The sequence below is a fragment of the Cynocephalus volans genome, chromosome 1, assembly GCF_027409185.1.
Source record: "Cynocephalus volans isolate mCynVol1 chromosome 1, mCynVol1.pri, whole genome shotgun sequence".
Lineage (NCBI taxonomy): Eukaryota > Metazoa > Chordata > Mammalia > Dermoptera > Cynocephalidae > Cynocephalus > Cynocephalus volans.
Window position 1 is genome coordinate 145,876,002 of NC_084460.1, and position 21,649 is coordinate 145,897,650.

Below are 21,649 nucleotides of genomic sequence, written 5' to 3' on the forward strand. Positions count from 1 at the left end.
CAAGTTGGTTCACTTTGACCAAATAATTTAACCTCTCTAAGTCTTAATTTCCTTATCTGTAAAATGGATATATGTGATTCTTAGGATTGTGAGGACTAAAAGAGATGATGATAACTGTAAATCTCACCCCAAACATGTAAACATTTAATAATTCTGCCTACTACTTAGTTCATTTTCTGTCGCTTATAACAGAACACCTGAAATTGTTGATTTATAAAGGAAAAAAATTTATTTTGTACAGATCTGTAGGCTGGGATGTCCAAGGTCAAGGGTGCATATCCAGTAAGGGTTTTCTTTTGGTGGAGACTCTCTGTTGAGTCCCAACGGAGTGAAGGGTATCTTATGGCAAGAGGATAAGAACATACCAAAGTGCTATTTCAAGTCTCTATTCCTCTTCTTACAAAGCCACCGTTCCACTCCCATGACAATCCATTAATCCATTAACCCATGAATGGATTAATCCATTTATTGACGGCAAAGATCTCATGATCCAATCACCTCCTAAAGGCTCCACCTCTCAGGCCAGCCCCATGGCTCACTCGGGAGAGTGTGGCGCTGGTAGCACCGAGGCTGCGGGTTCGGATCCTATACAGGGATGGCCAGTGCGCTCACTGGCTGAGCGTGGTGCAGACCACACTGTGCTGAGGGTTGCGATCCCCTTACCGGTCAGAAAAAAAAAAAAAAAAAAAGGCTCCACCTTTCAACACTGCCACCTTGGAGATTAAGCTTCCATATGAGTTTTTGAGGGAACATTCAAACCATAGCACCTACTATTAATATCAAATAGAAACTACCTTTCCTGGTAAGATGAAGTAAAGAAGGAACCAACGGGAAAGATTCTGTCAGGAAAAGAATATCAGAGGTTTCCACCTGAATAAGGAACTGTGTTAGACCACATGAAATGCCCATATGCTTCAAGACTCAAGCAGTCCTTACAGAACAACCTTTCCCACCCTGTGAATTTATTTACTCCACCATGAAAGCAATAAATGAGAGGTTATAAAATATCATAAATATCTATCTTGCTGCTATTTCCATCTTTTAAAAAGTTAGCAGAGCTGTTATTTGGACTTAGTTCTGAATAAAGATTGATGAAGTGTAAGGGATGGGAACTTGAGGAAAAACTGACCATTTTTCTTTTAAGATACTTAACAGCTTAGGAAAAGCCTTGTCCATAATTATAGATATTGAACTTCAGAATGGTAGTTAAAAAATGTACATGTACTGGGTACAATTTTATGATCAGATATTGTATAAATGGTGAGAGATAGGCATCTATAAAATACAGAATTCTGACAATACAAACACAATTATCCCACTGGAAAAAAAAAAATGAGACAGTGTACTAAATAATTGCTGCACAGGGAGTCCTGAGCTGTTATGATAAGGACACATAGCTAACTTGCAATGCAGAACAAATCACAGATGATACTGAGAAGGACAATGATTGTACTGGCTAATCTAATTGAAATGAAAAAGGACACAGACAGGTTGGAAAATTTTAGCTATAGAAACACAAGAAAATTTAATAGGAATATTTTTGAAATGGGAATATAAAAATATATATACTAAGTTTGTATAGATAGCAGATTATATGATTTACATAGATATATAGTGTAGGCATATAAATAAAATATATAGTATTGCACTCAGCATAATAAAGTCAATTGGACAAGTATAGAAATAGACCTAACTTAATAGTAACTCATTTGAGAAAGACCATTGGGAATGAACTGGTGGTAAGCTCTCCCTATGCCAACAGTGTGTGGCAGCTGTTCAAAAAGCAAATGCAAACTCAGGCTGCATTAATTGAAACACAGCAGGAAAGGTGCTTGCCCTGTGTTTTGTGCATTGATTTTAAAAAAAATGGAATATTGGGTTCAATTTTGGAAAGACTTCGAGAAAGTCTCTAGTACTCCAGAGAAAGACAACCAGCATGATGAAGTATCCAGAAACCATGTCATATAGAAATGGTTGAAAGATTTAGACAATTTAGGCCAGGAAAGGAAGATTTATGAGGTACACATGTCGTGAGGGGTCATGGTATAGTACAGAAGTACTAGGAATTTTGCAGAACAAGTACCAATGGGTACATTTTATAAGACTATATACAGTGTTATCAGGAAGCACATTTTTACTCATAAAGATCCTCAGTTTATTGGAACTGTTCCCAAGGGAATGGGCTGTCTGGTGATGCAGTGAATATTTTCACTGGTGGTGTTCTGATAAAGGTTGGATGGTGGGTTAGAACCTACTTCATCTCATTTACTTTTCAGAATAATCATGAGGGAGCAAAGGCATTTTAGTTTTATTTCATAGATAAAGAAATTAAAGCTCACAGAGGTTAATCAGCTAGCATCAGTTCTCATAATTTAGAATGAACTTTCTCCCCAGTGGACACATAGTTTGAAGGACAAATATAAAATGAACTTTAAATTCTGAGGACAAGATCAGGAGAAGACAAGTCTTAGGTCAGGAAGTACCACTCACTGTGAGGGAAAGTTATAAGATTTCTAACCACAGATGGATTAACTGGTTATAGAGGGAAAAAAACAAAGCTTTTAGAAAGAAACCTTCCCTATCTATGACATACTGTTTCTTGATAGGATTAAGGTCCTTCTCAATTGCAATCAGGGAGCACTCAATACACAATGTACACTGATATTAATAAAGATTGTGATAAAATGACAAATACTTGATTTTAAGAAAGGGTTCTAATATCTGTTGGAAGCACTCACTAAAAAGATTGCCTTTTATAGTTGCAACCTGGTCTGAGCACCAAGGCTTCAACTGTACATTGAACAGCTTGATCTTAGTTTTCACAGTAATTTTATTACATGTGCATCAGTCTTATCAGCAATCACATCAGCATATTACCTGAAAAATAGCAGAAAATGTACTATCTTTGTAGATAGTACTCAGGAGAGCCTACTGCTCTCCTCTCCTTCTGGCTCTATCACTAACCATGAGATCCTTGGCTTTAGCTTCTTGGCTCAAACCCAGCTCTAAATCCAGTTCATTAGGGGTGCAAGTGAAAAATGGTCTTAGAGACAAAATAGAAAATAAATACATAATCTATTATTCATAACAGGCTTTTAAAATAAGGATTCACTTCTTTTTTTTTTAACTACTATGTGGTAGATTGTAAAAACCGGCCACAAATTCTTCCCAACTCTATATGCATACCCCTTTGCAATGTGACTTTGCTCCTCCTTTCATCAAGAGGTAGAATCCATTTCTTCACCTCTTGAATATGGGCTGGCTTTGTGACTTGCTTTCACCAACTTAATCTGCCAGAATTATTATGTGGGATTTCAGAGCCAAGGCCTCAACTGGCCTTATGACTTTTGCTTTTACCTGCTTGGAACACTGCCTCGAGACTACCATGTCTACCCTGTTGGTAGAGGAGAGGCCATATGAAGTAGAGATGAGTCATCTATGCTAAGATCCTCTATAACAACCACCTGACAGCCAACACCATCCATTTGAGCCATCAGATGATTGCAGTCACAGGAGTGACATCAGGTAAGACTAGCAGAAAACACTCCCAGCTCTAGCTAAATCCAGCTCAAATTGTTGACCCACAGAATTATAAGTAAACTAAATGATTGTTATTTGAAGCCATTTAGTTTTGTAATGGCTTGTTACATAGCAAATAGATAACATGGAGAGGCTACAAAGATAAAAGTCATTAGTTAAATACAGAGACAATTAGTTTGAGAACACAAGTATCATTATGGGAATAATCAACTAATTACCTCATGCTAGACAAAATATAGTATGACACAAGCAAATCCTATAATCAGATTTATGACCTTCACATCTTATTGTTCACCAATGTAGAATGCCTATGGTCTCTCAGGCAGCATTATTGAATGCATGGCATTTGAAATAATCTTGGAACATAAACAACCTTTAACTTCTGTACAAGAGAGAAATTTAGGATTTCTAATGAATCTAAACTTATTTTCCAAATTGTATTCTGAATAAGAGCTGCCATCTTTAATATATTCATGTTAACATTAAAGCTCCAAATGATTTTCAAGTTTAGAAACATGTAGTATATTATGAAACATATTGTGGCTATAAGATTAATAATAGCCATAAGACCCACTCAAACATCTCCCAGGGCCTGCACCTGCCACTTAGCATTATGAACAACGAGGCCTAGGTATTACCAGGTCTCTATGACAGTGAGACCTAAAAACCCCACTGACCCTAGAGACAAGGCCACCTCAGCACAGATGCAACTTTCATAGGCCTTAAAACAAAGGTCTTACTCTTAACCTAACAAAGGTTTCTTACACTTACAAGAACAGCTTAAACTCCCTTTATGAAAGAAACACCTGGTATCTGACCCAGAATGAATACAGGTATATGAAATGGGGAGGAAACTCCCAAACTCTGAAAATGATCCCCAGATAGAGATCCTTCCAGTCAGTTGTTCATCTGACCTCTGACCGTATCTGGCCCACATCACTGGCCTGCTCCCTGCTACTCATGTTGTATGAACACTGCCAGAATAAATGGCCTGGACATCAGGTGGTGTCTAAGAGTCTTCTAAGGCTAGCCAGTATGGGGATCTGAACCGTTGACCTTACTGCCATCAGCATCACGCTCTACTAAATGAGCTAACTGGCCAGCATAAGACTCATCTGTGATGTGAACTGAACTGAAGGGGAGAAATTTCCCCTTGGGAAGTTGGTTAACAAGGACCACCTTAGAGCACAGAATATGACAAAACATTGCTATATGTGGTAGGCAGATTTCAAAGATGGCTTGCAATGATCCCCACATCCTGGTATTTATGTACTTGTGTGATCCTTTCCACTTCAGTGTGGGTTGGGCTTAGTATCATATTTATAATCAACAGAACATGACAAAGATGAGATGATGTCACTTTCATGATTAAGCTTTAAAATATTGTGACTTCTGTCTTACTAAAAGACTTGCTTGCTGGCTTTGATGAAGCAAGCTGCCATTTTGGAGAAGCTCACATGGCAAGAATCTGAGAGTGTTCTCGAGCCAATAGCCAGGTAGAAATTAAGTCCCTCAAGGGACTGTATCCTGACAGCAGCCCTATAACTGCATTTGGAAGTATATCCTTTCCCAGCTGAGCCTTCAGATGAGACAACAGCCCCAGCTGACCCCTTGATTGCAACCTTGTGACCAACACTGCAGGAGCTGAACCATGCCTGAATTCCTAACACATAGAAATTGTGAGATAGTAAATGTTCTTGTTTTAAGTTTTAGGGTAATTTGTTATACAGCAATAGATAACTAGTATACTACAGTAATATAAAGGGTGAATGTTGTTGCTAATGATGTGTAAGTCTTCTTCCTCTATGGTTCTTAGCCTTTAAAAAATTATTCTTTTTTTCTAGCTATTTAAGATGTACCCACTCTTGCCCAATATCCTTACAGAACTCTTTAGAAAATAAACAAGTTTCCTTCATTTCAACAAATACCTTAGCAAATACACAAATTAAAAACAAAAACCAAAGAAAAAAAGCTTGAAAAATTAATAAGTACTTTGTTAGGTATAAAAATTCTCTTCAAAATTACTTCTGCTATTTATATTCAATACAAAATAAAAAATCAGTGTCAAATTTTCTGCATAATTGTGTATTTCACTATATAAATGGCAAGGCATATATAAATTCTACAATATTGGTCTAATTTGTCAGGTGAATTATTAACATAAAGTAATGCAACAATTTTAATTCAGAAATGTCCTCTATAAATTTGTTCTTTTGTCTTATTTTTTATTTTGTATATATTATGCATTTTATTTTATATTATATTAATTTTGTCATACTTCATCTTATACTTCATTAGGATTTTTATTGATAAACAGATACAGTTACTTGAAATAGTTACTTAAAATAATTCTATATCCTTTCAGTCATTTATTTATTTACTGATTTATTTATTTCTTAAGTAAGTATTTATCCAGCAGCTATTATGATGAGGCAGCTTGCAGGTTGAAAAATCTATATGTGAAATAACAAATATGCACAAAATGGCTCCCAAATTAAAGTATTGAAATATAAGTAGCAGAGATCACATGCTCTGTGGTGCCGCTGCGCAACCCAGCAGACTGGCCCAGTGCTCACAGAGCAGGGAGAAGTCCAGCAGGGGAGGCAGAAGCACCGCAGAGACCACACACCCTGCGGTGCCACTGCTGCGCGATCCAGCAGGTAGGCCTCACCACCGCCACCCATCTCCATCCCCAGTCTGGCCCAGTGTGTACAGAGCAGGGAGATGTCCATCAGGGGAGGTGGAAGCTTCACAGAGACCACATGCTTGTGGTGCCACAACACAACCCAGCAGCCTGGCCCAGTGCATGCTGACCAGAGATGTGGCTCCCCAGAGAGGCCCAAGACCCGAGGCAACCACACATGCAAGGCACTAGTGGCCAACTGAGCAGACACTGAGGTAGCCATACCAAATTGGCAACCCCAACAACATCCTAGCCAGACAATAGTGACAAACCTGTGGACTGTGAAACCCCATGCCACAATGACTAAACATAAAAGAAAAGATACCAAAAATATGAAAAATCAAGAAAGTACACCACCAAAGGGTAATAACCCTCAAGTTCTAGATCCTATAGAACAAGAGGCCCTTCAAATGTCTGACAAGGAATTTTGAGTGATAATACTAAGGAAACTGAATGAGATACAAGAAAACTCAGCTAGACAACACAATGAAATGAGGAAAAGTATAAAGGACATGAAAGAAGAAATGTACAAGGAAATCAATACCCTGAAAAAGAATGTAGCAGAGCTTGCCAAACTGAAGAATTCATTCAACAAAATAAAAACACAACAGAGAGTTTAACCAGCAGGCTTGAAGAAGTAGAAGAGAGAACTTCTGACCTTGAAGACAGGCTGTCTGAAATAACACAAGCAGACCAAAAAAAAAAAAAAAAAAAAAAAAAAGAGAAAGAAAGAAAAGAAAAGAAAAAGAAGCAAAGGCATTGAAGAAAATCTGAGAGAGATATCAGACAACCTTAAGCAGTCAAATATCTGAGTCAGGGGTATTCCAGAAGGGGAGGAAAAAGGAGATTGCATTGAAAATATATACAACAAAATACTGGCAGAAAACTTCCCAGGTATAGGAAAAATCACGGATCTTCAGATCCAGGAAGCTCAACGATCTCCAAACATATTCAACCCAAAAAGGTCTTCTCCAAGACATGTTATAGTCAAATCGGCAAAACTCAAAGACAAAGAGAGAATCTTAAAAGCTGCAAGAGAGAAGCATCAAATCACCTATAAGGGAGTCCCAATCAGACAACCATCAGACTTTTCATCACAAACCCTAAAAGCCAGAAGGAATGGGATGATATATTCAAAATACTAAAAGACAGAGATTGCCAGCCAAGAATACTCTACCCCCCAAGGCTATCCTTCCAAAATGAAGGGCAAATAGGATATTTCTCAGAGAAAGAAAAACTGCGGAAGTTCACCACCATACGACCACCCTTACAAGAAATCCTCAAGGGAGTACTGGGTTTGGTTCCTGAAAAATAACTACCACTGCCATAAAAACCCAAGAAAAATCAAAACCCACTAGTATAATAAAAATGTCATTCATGAAGAGAAAACAAACAAACAAAAAGGCTATCTACAACCCAAGGAACCAACAAATACAGAAAACAAACAGTAAATCAGAAAGAAAGGAACAAAAGACGCCTAAGACATCCAAACAATAATAAATAAAATGCTAGGATTAAATCAACACTTTTCAATAACAACTCTTAATGTAAAAGGCTTTAATTCCCCAATCAAAAGACACAGACTGGCTAACTGGATTTAAAAGGAGGACCCAACTATATGCTGCCTTCAAGAGACCCACCTCACCCATAAAGACTCAAATAGACTAAGAGCAAAAGGATGGAAAAAGATTTACCATGCAAACAGAAATGAAAAAATTAGCTGGAGTAGCTTTTCTTATATCTGATAAAATAGACTTTAAACTACAAGCCATAAAAAGAGATAATGAGGGCCACTACATAATAATAAAAGGATTGATCCATCAAGAAGACAGAACAATCATAAATATATACGCACCCAATCTTGGAGCAGCCAGATTTATAAAGCAAACTCTATTAGACCTAAAGAAGGAAATAGACACTAATACCATAATAGCAGGGGACCTGAACCCACTTTCAATATTGGACAGATCATCTAGCCAAAGAATCAGCAGAGAAACACAAGATCTAAACAACATACTAGACCAATTGGACTTGGCAGATATCTACAGAACATTCCATCCAACAATTCAGAATATTCATTCTTCTCATCAGCACATGGATCATTCTCCAGGATAGATCACATATTAGGTCACAAATCAAGTCTCAACAAATTCAAAAAAAATTGGAATTATCCCATGTATTTTCTCAGACCACAATGGATTAAAATTACAAATCAATAACAAACAAAATTCTGGAGACTATACAAACACATGGAAATTAAACAGCATTCTACTTAATGATATATGGGCCCAAGAAGAAATCAAAGAGGAAATCAAAAAATTTATTGAAACTAATGAAAATAATGATACATCATACCAAAACCTGTGGGATACTGCAAAAGCAGTACTCAGTGGGAAATTTATGGCATTAAATGCTTACTTCAGAAGAATGGAAAGATGGCAAGTGAACAACCTAACACTTCACCTTAAAGAACTAGAAAAACAAGAACAATCCAAACCTAAAGTTAGCAGACAGAAAGAAATCATTAAGATCAGAGCAGAACTTAATGAAATTGAAACCCAAAAAACAATACAAAAGATCAATGAATCAAAAAGTTGGTTTTTTGAAAAGATAAATAAAATTGACAAACCATTAGCATGGCTAACAAAAAAAAAGAAGAGAGAAGATTCAAATAACACAAATTAGAAATGAAAAAGGTGATATTACAACTGATACATCTGAAATACAAGGAATCATTCGAGACTACTATAAACAACTATACGCCAACAAATTTGAAAATCTGGAGGAAATGGATAAATTTCTGGACACACACACAAGATCCCAAAACTGAGCCAAGAAGACATAGAAAATCTGAACAGACCAATAGCAATGAAGGAGACTGAAGCTGTTATCAGAAGGCTCCCAACAAAGAAAAGCCCAGGACCAGATGGATTCACAGGAGAATTTTACCAAACATTCAAAAAGGAATTGATACCAATTCTTTACAAACTATTCCAAAAGATTGAAACAGAGGCAAATCTCCCAAACTCATTCTATGATGCAAACATCATCCTGATACTGTTATAAAGAAAAATATAACTTTAACCTGTACTGTTGCCTGAAATGTAACTTTAACCTGCACAAATTGTTCCTGTAAGCACTTACTAAAAGTGAGGAAAACATATCTAAAGGTATTTTAAGTGAAGCAGCTTTTTAGAGGTCAAAGCAGAACTAGACACACATTCCAGGGGCCAGCCGGTCTCAAGGACTAACCAGCCCTCTTATCTTCAGGACACCTGGCAGAGCCCAAGTGAGTAAAAAAATCGAACAGTCCCTTATCGGGGTGATAGCCTGTTAAGCCTGACCATGAATAAAGTCTTTGTCCAAAGAAAGTGTATAAAAACTCCAATGTAAAGAGGGGAGGGGCCGCTTTTCAACTCCGGTGTGTGGGATTTGTGCTTGACGCATGGGTCTTACAATACCAAAACCAGGTAAAGATACAACTAAAAAAGAAAACTACAGGCTGATATCCTTGATGAATATAGATGCAAAAATCCTCAATAAAATACTAGCTAACAGAATATAGTAACACATACATAAAATTGTTCACCATGATCAAGTGGGATTCATCCCAGGGATGCAAGTTGGTTCAACATATGCAAATCAATAAATGTGATACACCATATCAATAAAAAGAAACCCAAGGACCATATGATCATCTCTACAGATGCTGAAAAAGCATTTGATAAAATTCAACATTCATTCATGACAAAGACCCTCTATAAGTTAGGTACAGATGGAAAGTATCTCAACATAATTAAAGCCATATATGATAAACCCACTGCCAATATCATCCTGAATGCGGAAAAGCTGAAAGCTTTTCCTTTAAGAACAGGAACTAGACAAGGGTGCCCACTCTCACCACTCCTATTCAACATAGTGCAGGAAGTACTAATCGGAGCAATCAGAGAAGGAAATAAAGGGCATCCAGATTGGAAAAGATGAAGTCAAACTGTCCCTGTTTGCAGATGACATGATCCTATATATCGAACAGCCTAAAGCCTCTACAAAAAAAGTCTTGGAGTTGATAAATGATTTCAGCAAAGTAGCAGGATACAAAACCAACACACAAAAATCAGTAGCTCTCCAATAGTGAACATGCAGAAATAGAAATCAAGAAAGCTTGCCCATTTATAATAGCCACCAAAAAAATCAAATACTTAGCAATTGAGTTAACAAAGGATGTGAAAAATCTCCATAATGAGAACTACAAACCATTGCTGAGAGAAATTAGAGAGGATACAAGGAGATGGAAAGATATCCCATGCTCTTGGATTGGAAGAATCAGCATTGTGAAAATGTCTATACTACCCAAAGTGATATACAAATTCAATGCAATCCCCATCAAAATTCCAATGATATTTTTCTCAGAAATGGAAAAAACTATCCAGACATTTATATGGAATAACAAAAGACCACGCATAGCCAAAGCAATGCTGAGCAAAAAAAAAATAAAGCTGGAGGCATAACACCACCTGACTTTAAACTATACTACAAAGCTATAATAACCAAAACAGCATGGTACTGACATAAAAACAGACACACTGATCAATGGAATAGAATAGAGAATCCAGAAGTCAACGCACATACCTACAGCCATCTGATCTTTGACAAAGGCACCAAGCCTATACACTGGGTAACAGACTGCCTCTTCAGCAGATGGTGCTGGGATAACTGGATATCCATATGCAGGAGAATGAAACTAGACCCATACCTTTCACCATATACTAAAGTCAACTCAAAATGGATTAAAGAATTATATATACACCCTGAAACGGTAAAACTTCTTAAAGAAAACACAGGAGAAACACTTCAGGAAGTAGGACTGGACACAGACTTCATGAATATGACCCCAAAAGCACGGGCAACCAAAGGAAAAATAAACAAATGGGATTATATCAAACTAAAAAGCTTCTGCACAGCAAAAGAAACAACTAACAGAGTTAAAAGAAAACGAACAGAGTGGGAGAAAATATTTGCAAAATGTACATCTGACAAAGGATTAATATCCAGAATATACAAGGAACTGAAACAACTTTACAAGAAAAACCAAGCAACCCAATTAAAAAATGGGCAAAAGAGCTAAATAGGCATTTCTCAAAGGAAGATATATAAATGGCCAACAGACATATGAAAAAATGCTCAACATCACTCAGCATTCGGGAAATGCAAATCAAAACCACACTGAGATACCATCTCACCCCAGTTAGGATGGGTAATATCCAAAAGACTTTGATTGATAAATGCTGGAGAAGTTGTGGAGAAAAAGGAACTCTCATACATTGTTGGTGGGACTGCAAAATGGTGCAGCCTCTATGGAAAATGGTATGGAGGTTCTTCAAACAATTGCAGATAGATCTCCCATATGACCCAGCTATCCCACTGCTGGGAATATACCCAGAGGAACGGAAATCATCAAGTCAAACGTATACCTCTTCCCCAATTTCATTGCAGCAATCTTTTCAATAGCTAAGTGTTGCAACCAGCCCAAATGTACATCATCAGATGAGTGGATATGGAAAATGTGGTATATCTACACAGTGGAATAGTACTCAGCTATAAGAATGAAATACTGTCATTTGCAACTACATGGATGGACTTAGAGAGAATTATATTAAGTGAAACGAGTCAAGCACAGAAAGAGAAATATCACATGCTCTCACTTATTTGTGGGAGCTAAAAATAAATAAATAAACACACAAAAACCCAGGTGGGGGGGAGGGAAGAAGACACAACAATTACAATTCCTTGAAGTTGATAGGACAAGTTAACAGAAAGGACATTGTTGGGAGGGAGAGGGGAGGGAGGTTTTGGTAATGGGCCACAGTAATCAACCACATAGTATATTGAGAAAAGAAAATAAAATTTGGAAGAAAAAAATAAAATAAAATTTGATTGTGAAGAAAAAAATAGAAATGTAGGTAAACATTCAAAAAATTAACTTGAATTAACTTAAAGCCTATTAAATTAACATATAGTACCTGTTAATAAATCTACTAATTTCTTAGATGTACCAGGAATACATCGATAGACTAGTTCACAATGATTTTATATTAACATATTTAAATACATTTTGTATTGTTAAACCCATTTTATCTTATTGCTTAAGTTTATAACAAAATAAACACATAATATAGTAAATACAACCTCACAAGACATACGGAAAGTGAAAGTTTGAGTTTCTTTAATTAAAAAGAAAAGTAAAAAAGAAAAGAATTTGTTGATATAACAACCTACCAACAAAAATGAAATTTCACTTTAATTATTACTTTTCAACGAACTCTGAAAATAATAAATGTTATTCCAGTTACCTGAGGCATTGACTGTCAAATTCTTCATGGGTAAATATTTATATCACAAAGTATTTTGAGAGTTGGGCAATGTGTGTCATTCTTCTCAGCCATCAAAGCTGAATATAAAAACTATTTCTTTTTAAACTGATAATCGTGTTCCTACCCATTTATTGAATGCCTATTGAATGACAGGTCCTAAATATGTGTCACCTCTAATCCTTTCATTAATCCTGCAAGATAGCTATTATTATTATGAATCCATTTTATAGATGAGTATAAAATTTCTCAAATTTCTGAAAGATGACTAAATTGCTGAAGGTCACAGAGTGAGTTAGTAGCAAAGCTATGATTCAAACCTGGGTCCACCTTGCTTCAATCTGTGGCTTTTTAATTCTTATTATAATGTCCATGGAGAATGGATTAAGCTGAACTTTCATTACATCATTACATTAAGAAAGCTGTGAAATTCTTGAGTGAAAGGCACAAAGGCCTTGACAGATCTGTTGTTGATTGTATTCTCAATGTATTATTTATGCAAAGGAGTTTTCAGGAATACAAAAGGAAATTAATCTGACCTCTACCATAAATCTTTTAGGTTGATGGACAAGAACAAAACCTGCATCTGAGAAGATCATCTCGTCTAACTACAGAGGAAAGGGGCCATAAACAAGTTTCTTGTAAAAAGAGAACCGTGAAACCACACTTGGATATTGCTTACATTTCTTATCATGTTGCAAGAAAGTATAATACGGCTGTCAAAGAGGACCGAAAATAATAAAGGGGATGAAGGAAATTTTTTTAAGGTAACTAAAAAATAATTCTAGAGTGGAAAGAAGAGCCTGACTGGGTTGGGGGTTGGGGGGCAGGGGTATTAGATGAGGCACAAAAAGTAAACATTTTGCCTTGTACATCATCAAGGGCAAATGTGACCTCAAACAAGATGGCAAAAACAGAACCAAAATAGTAGGCTGAATAAGTCACTGTGTTGACACTCACTTTTTATGTCCTTTTGACTTTCTTTTACCTGCAGATGATTGCTTTCTTTTACCTGAACTATTTTAGGAAGAGAAAAAATATGGTGACACTAAGCCAGGAGAAGAGAAGGCTGATAGTGGAGGCAATAATGAGTTTTGTACAGATAAAGGGATAGAATATGAATGATGGGAAGATAGGCATTTCTGCTAAGTCTAGGGAAAGAGGGAAGGTCAAATCTAAGAAGGGTGCCCTATGGGCTTAGAGACACAAAAGTGACTTTTTTCAATGGAATCGTCTCAAAATTATAGATACTCTGCTAGGCAACGTTCTCTATATTATAATGGTTTAGGTTCAGTACTGCCCCGAAAAAGCTAGCCTTTCAATGACCTTTTCCAGACCATGATGATAATTCAGTTTACCAGTTTTCTCTTTATCTCTTAAGTTATATGTAAAATAATGATTATACCCTAATCTGACTTGGTTCTTTAGCCTGGGAATTTCTGTTTTACAGTCCTCGGCTTACAGTATTTTATTTCATGATGCAAAAAAGTCAAAAGAGATAGATGATCTTGATAATCTCCTATGCAACAGAACTGCTCACTTCATTTAAATGGAAATGTGCATTTTCATGGAAATTCAGGCCTCTATTGGTGAACAAAGATAAGCTGCCACTATTAAATAGGATAGTGATATACAAAAAAAAAAAAAAGTGTCCTAGAAAACTCATAAAAAAAAGCAGTGAAATTTATAAGGAAAGATAGGGAATGTTAAGAATAAATACACAGATAAATTAAATTTTCTCTCAAATTAATAACATTTGGATGGTTACAAAGTTAAAAATCCCAGGACAAAGGCTGTAGAAGACAGGTTGAACACACATATCTCTGATGAGCATAGTGACTTAATATGGAAAAACTAAGCAGCACATTAGCTTTTATAAATAAATACAAGCCATCAAATAAACACTGTTCATGAATGCGTTAAGAAACGTCATGCATCAGGTGTGATGTCATTTCCCATGTTCTTTTCTTTCTACAAATATTAATGTGGCTGCTTTTACTTTTTTTTTTATAACTCAGTTAAGAACTATTTAATGATTGTATATTGTCTCCCAACTAGAAACTTAAAAAGCATTCTTAATTGTTTCTTTGCCAAAAACACACAGGCCTTTTAGAATTTTCCTCAGCAATGAATTGTGAATCTACATAATCTTTACCACTCCTACTGTCAATGCCTTAATCTTGCCTGATATCTTTCACCTGACAATTGTCAGGGCCTGCTCTCTGGCCTCTCCCATCCCCCTCACCCCACTCTACCTCTGTCCAGCATCTGCACTGCCAACTAAGTGATTTAATTTACGTTTTCAAGAGGGCTACCTAATGCACATAGATGATGAAGAAACGGAGTCTGAGAAGAAACAATCAGCAGGTACGGGGTGGGTGGGCGGCACGCTATCAGGGGGAATGAAAGATACAGACAACCCAAGGAAAGTATTTATAGTTAAAAATTGGGCAAGTAACCAGTTGTGCAAGCATGTCATAGATGTTATGCAACTATTAATTCTTCTTCAATTTGATTGAACAATGCTTTTTCCACACTGCTGCTGTGGAAATGTCCACATATTCCCTAGTTTTTTTCCACACAGAAATAGAGTTTTAGAAACATGACCTGATAGAGTTCATTAACAGAGCAGTATAGCCAGGGGCACAAAAAGGAAAGTTAGGTTACAATAGCTTTGTCTCACAAAGCACTTTTATTTTCCTGATTTTTTGAAGATGGACAGTAAAAGGATCCTTAGCATAATGTTCGAAAGATGAAATAGTCAAAGGTAAATTAAGATTTAAAAGGAGACATCACTGTATAGGACAGGGTTTAGATGTTCTGGTCTTTACTGAATGACAGAAATCCCAGTATGAATTATTAAAGTTCAGATAAAGCAGGTGGAAAATGATATTGAAATAGTTTCTTTAGTAGTTACTGTTTGCTTTGGCAGTATCTGTTACAGTTTTTTTTAGGGAAAAAGTATATTTTGGTTGAAAAAAGTCCAAAAACTGAAGAAAAGTTCAATTTCTGTATATTGTTTATACCACAGATACTTGATTTTATCTCTCAACATTATGATTTCAGACCCTGGCATTTAATTTATGCACAAAAGGCTACAACTAAAAATGCTTCTACTGTATCTATATGAGTATTGAACAATTCGGTATAAAAGGACGGCTCACTTTTTCTCGGGGGCTGGAAAAAGAAAGCCAAATATAGCGTGCAATAGGAATTATTCAACCTCGTTTCTGCTCTCTTCTCCTGTCTTTGGAAAACAAGCTTCAAAACTAAACAAATATAATTCAATCACCCTTTTCAAGTATGCCTGTTGATGTGCTTTTTGTTCAGCAGGAGGGGATAGAGAATCTGGTTTCGTTCCAGGTCCTTAGTCTTTCTATAAGGCAGACTCTTTGGCTGAGAGCATTAGGATTAAATGTATAGGACCCTAGTGTCAGCTTTCAGAGGAACACCTACAGGAGATGAGCTGATTTACAGTACACAGGGAATGGAGTGAAATCAGGAAGGACTCTTCCCAAATGTCCCTGGAATCCTTGAACTAATTCTAGTTCTGTGTGTACCTGGGAAACAGGGTTAGCTTCATGGACATGCTACCTGTGCAGTCACACAGAGCCTTGAGTTGAGGGGCCCTGCAATTGTTTTATTGCTTTGTCGTCACCTTCTTGAAATTCTTCATAATTTGTCAACAAAGGACCCTGCATTTTAAATTTACACTGGGCCCTGAAAATTATGCAGCCTGTCCTTCTGGGGAGGAACAGCTGTGAAAGAGACAAAGGATAATCAACGGCTTTCTTTTGGCCTTTGTAAGGACATTCCCCTGTCCTGAATGGCCATGCATTGGTCTGTTCAAGGATTACACAGATATCTAGCATCTAGAGAGAGACCAACATTCCTCTTCAGTATCCAATCCCCCTTTTCTATTTTAGGAAAACACCGCCTCCCCCCAACCTTTTTAGCTGCATATGTGGCTGCCAAACTCTCTTGCTTTTAAGTGTATCCATGGAATTTTATTTGGACCACTGAGATTGGAATGGATGTGTTTGGAATTTTCAGATTATCGTCTTAAAAACAGAGCCAAAGAAACTGCACTTTTTTCTTTTTACAGGCAGAAAGGCAGATATGCTGGTGACCCAGCTTTGACCATTAAGAGGAGGACATGCCAGGGGAAAGCAGAGCAAGGAGTAGAAGGAACTCGGTTCCTTTCCAGACCTCCTGAGTGAGAGCTCCTCAGCCAGCATGGACTACTCACCTTGGGTCAAGTACTTGAAAGAGGAATAAATCTTTATTTTGGAGTCCCTTTGTTACATCAGCTTAGCCTCTGCCCTAAATAATGTACAGCATAAATTCTTATGGACTGGTTCATATTTATTCAGAAAGTTAAATAATAGTGCTATGAGTGTTAGAAAATTCTACATAGGGAAAGTTATTAATTTGCATTAATGTCATACTAAACTATATTGAACCAAATTTTATCTTCAATGATCCTCAGAACACTTCTGGGTCTTGCCAAGTCTCAAGGTCATCATTATTAGTACTAATTATAGTATATGTCTATAGATGCTGGGGCTTGAGTAAATCTGTAATAACCTTATGACAAACTCCTGATATTGCATTTTCAAAGTTAATTCCTGAAGTACTCTAGTTTCATTGTAATTTATCTCCATTATGAAAAAAGACCAAGGATGTTAAAAATAAATTTTATCAATTTCCTCATTGTTTGAAAACTGAATATGGGTGCTTATTAACTTTTTGAAAATAACATAACAAATAGAAGATAATTTTACTTCTCATTTCTTAATTTTTCAATGACTAAAACTGTTGAAATTAAAAATACTATGTTGGTAAACCAGTTACAAAGCCATTAAAGAATAATATGTTCAAATTTGTAGATTGTATGTTTACCTGCCCCAATGACTCTCTCAATGCGAATTCTTGAGGGATCAATCTCCTTTGCAAATTCATGGACTGCTAGGGATGGGTCTTCATATGTATCTGGATCAATGTAAGTCTTCACTCCTGGGAAGCTCACTGCAACAAAAATAAAAGACTGATTTAGTTGAAGAGTATTTTAGTAGTCATATACCTGTGAATATTTAAATTTGGGAGTGACATACTGAAGTAGTTGGTCTTGCTAATTACTTAATTTTCTCTTTTCTTCCTACCCCACTTCCCACCCCCCACTAAAGCTTTAAAGCTTCGACTACTTGGGATCGAATTTATTTACCTCATTGTTCATGTAAAGTGATTTGGTGGTTTCACAGAGAGTGAGCTGACAGTTTCTAGAAAACACATTTTTATATTTTTATAAAAAGTTTAATCAGCTCACTCATTCACTAAAACACACATGCATTTTACATCTGATCTAGCTCAGACCATGGGGAAAATGAGGCATAAGCCTCCCCCCAAAACAAGCAAGCCCCTTAATGTCCCTTCTGGATCCTTTATACTCTAAGGCACTAGGTTTTCCTGAACTCATGCCCCACTCCTGTGGTCTTTCCCCTTCCAGAAACTCTCAAGCAATAAAGAACAGACCCCATGGCACAGTGACAAGAGGAGCCACCACAAATAATAATTCTGTGTTCTCATAGTTGCTTTCATGGCCAAACTGCAAATGTTCTTGGAATGGACCAACTTATCTATCCTAGTAAGAAGGATAGGAATCAAAGGCCCAAACCTGGTTACTGGGACTGTAGCTGCCGCTCTTTCCCTGGTGGGAATGGGGTTCTGACAGCCCCCATGCAGTTAGGATGATAAACAGAAATGGCTGGAAATTCTGAATGCATGTTGTATGTTCATTTGTCAGTATCTGAAGAAGTCACAGATTGCCTATGAAATCCTTCTGCTTTGCTCACTAATTTCTGTTTTCTACTTTAGATTGCTAGCTCCTGGAGGACAGGAGATCATTTCTTATATATCTGTGTATTTTTCCAAATACCTTATGTATTTTACAGGTAATAGGGGGGCTGGCCAGTTAGCTGAGTTGGTTAGAGTGTGGCCTTATATCACATAGGTCAAGGGTTTAGTTCCCTATAACAGCCAGCGACCAAAAAAAAAAAAAAAAAAAAAAAAAAAATACAGGTAACAAGCATACAAGCCTTTACTAAATGTGAATTAGCAGGGATTAAAAAACCAATGCTAAATTTGTGGCAGAGTGGATGATATTTGATTTTGTTGCTTCTTAGGTTTTGAAAGCCATACAATACCCAGAGTTAAGTGTTGTCTGGGTCTCCTTAGAAACCAGCTCTCACAAGAAAACCTCAAAAGCAAGCAAACAAACAAAAGGTAATAAAGCTAGTTTAGAGGAGGTGATAGGATGCCCATTATTAGCAATAATTTGCTTCATTAGTTCTTCTCTGCCCATTGCTTTCTTTTATTACATTGTGTCTACTATTTTCTTAGTGCTGGATATGTAACCAGGAGAAAATTAATATTTCTCAAAATAGCATCAGAAAAGCATATTCACTCATGCTTAGACCTGACACTGATTCTGAAATGCCATGCTTTTGTCAACTTCACAAAGTTTAGGTTAGAAAAGAGGAAAACAGTCCATACCTCTATTTCACATCCCATATGACATTTTTGTAATTTAGTAGGAGTTATAATTTTAGATTGAGTTCTGTAATCTCAAATCTAGTAGCTACTACTAGATGATTAGTGGTACCTGATTGGAAAATGTGGTCATGTTGATAACATTACTTTAGGCACAGATAACAAGTATCATTTATTAACTCATGTGGTTTTAGAAATGCAACCCTTTAATTATTTAAGGTGATACAGATTTCTACAGAAAAAATTAATTAGTTAGTATCACTTTTTTTCTTCTTGCAAACACAATATGTGTGTAGGGAACGTGAAGATAAATGGTCAGGGTCCCTTAGATGTTCAGAATCTTGCTGAGCGTTTGATGTAACTATAACTGTGCATCTGTGCCCAGGTGTTCCTGGGTTGTCCAATTCTCACCCAGGTGTTCCTGGGTTATTGGACTTAAGTATAAAGGACAAACGGCTCTGATCCACAGCACCCTCTGCTCCTGGGACACCCCAAAGGGGGCCACAGGGAGGCCACTACTATTTCTGGAGGCTGATGCTGCATGCTGTTGCTGCCAGGGTATCTAGGGTGCCCCGGACAGCCATGGCTGCTGCTGCTGCTAAGGAAGATGAGGACTGAGCTCGCGTTGGCAGCCTTGCTGGAGGCTCCCAGGATCTTTCCCAATTACCTAGCTCATGACCTGTATGTGAGGGGTCTGTGACCCAGCCTGGCACGTGAGGAGTCTGGTGACTCAGTCAAGCATGTGAGAGGTCTGTGACCCAATCTGTACAATGGATTTGAAGGGTCTATGGGCCCTAGCTCGACAATTGCCATAGCCATCAGGATTCTCAGCAGGTAAAGGAGACTGACAATTGGAGTCATGAACAGGATGTCAAGCAGATAAAGGAGCCATTAGCCCCTTGGGTGGGAGAGGAAATGTGGCTACCCTTGGGTATATGGCATCCAGTGGCCACTTTCTTGTTGACTGGGGTCTGGCTGTTGCTTGCTGTGCTGTGAGAAAGCGTGGACTGGGTGCTGTATGAAGTGGCGCAGTTTTGAGATTTGAAACATAAGGCAGACAGGTTGTAAACACAAGTACATGCCCTGGAGGCTGAAGTGCAGCAATGCGTCATCCCTGCTTTTGGCACCAGGGATGATGACGAACCCAGTGGTGAGTTGGGGGAGTCTGTGCACCTCCTGGAATGACTTGTTCATCAGAAAGTGAAGCACAAGCAGCCTGAGGGACTGGGCAGACTGGTAGGCAACCCACACGTGACCCAATTCACTCCCTATGTCCCATATACCTAGGTCAAATCTGTTGGCTTGGGGAACAGTTTCAGCAGAAACTGGGAGAGCCCCTGGCTGCCTGGCTGCTGTGGTTATGGGACCTAGGGGTGGATGGTGTGATGTACTCTGGAGAAGATGTAGTAAACACATGTCACATTTGTCCAACATGCAGATGGCCCACTGGGTGCCATTTAAACCTGAGAAAGCAGATGGCCTGCCAGTTGCCACATAAACCTGAGAAAAGAGTGCCGCATGCAGATGGGCAGATTATCCGAGGACAGGTGCCCGTGCAAAATTCCAAGTATGTTTTCACCTGGTGAAAAGATGGAAAAGTTAGCCTGAATCATTACCACACTGTGGCCTGTGGCAATGGTTACAGAATAGCTGCAGATATGCACATGGGCAGGGCAGCCATTCCTTGATGAAATGGGTGAATGCAGCTCTTCAAACTGTGTGGGCAAATGCTGGAGAACTGCCAGAGACTGAGTGAATGGCAAATGTATACTGAGCTGGTTTGAGAGCCAGGAATAGGGCAGCTAGATGCTAACAGCCACGACAATGGGAGAAAGGTCCTGAAGGCATTTCTGAACTTTGGAAGAGCTTCCCTCCCATCACAGACGCAGAGGCCTAGGAGAACTGAGTCTGCCCTTGGGAACCTGCCCTCTGCATTCCGGCTACTCTGGCTGGAGCAACCCTGCCTTGGGCAGCTCCAAGTGTGGTTCATGCAGCAGCTCTGGAGAGCACAAGCCGGAAACCTTGGTGGTGTCCGCATCATGTTAAGTTTGTAGGCTGGCAGAACATGGGAGCAGTGGAGGTGTGGCAGCCTCCACCCAGACTGCAGAAGATATAGAGAAGGCAGAGACCTGCTGCAGGGGTGGAGCCGCTGTGAAGGTCATCTACAGAGGAATGTGGAGCAGAAAAGTGGGGTTGGAGCCCCTGCAGAGAACCTCCCTGTGGAAATGTCTAGTGGAGCCAGGACAACAGGGCTGCTGCCAGGAACCTAGAACTGTAGGGCCACTGGCAGTGTGCAGCACTGGCCTGGAAAAGCTGCAGGCACCAGGACAGCTCAATGGGCTGTGCCTGGTGGAGCTGTAGAAGCGAGGCTTTGGGGGCCCAGATGCCCCACTGTGCTTAATGTCTGTCCTTTTGGGCTTTGGACTTGTTTGGGGTCTGTTCTTCCTTTCTTGTCTATTCCTCCCTTTTGGAATAGGAATATGTGCCCAATGTCTGTCCCACCACTGTA

The 21,649-nt window shown here is 38.2% G+C and overlaps 1 protein-coding gene across 1 annotated transcript in view; it reads right to left on the minus strand.

The window, feature by feature from the left end:
* EPHA6 (EPH receptor A6) overlaps positions 1-21,649 on the minus strand; it is an 839,959-nt gene that overhangs the window by 214,578 nt on the left and 603,732 nt on the right. The window contains exon 10 of the mRNA XM_063078754.1: positions 17,494-17,619. Coding sequence (XP_062934824.1) covers positions 17,494-17,619 — 126 coding nt within the window. The remainder of the gene's footprint in view (positions 1-17,493; positions 17,620-21,649) is intronic.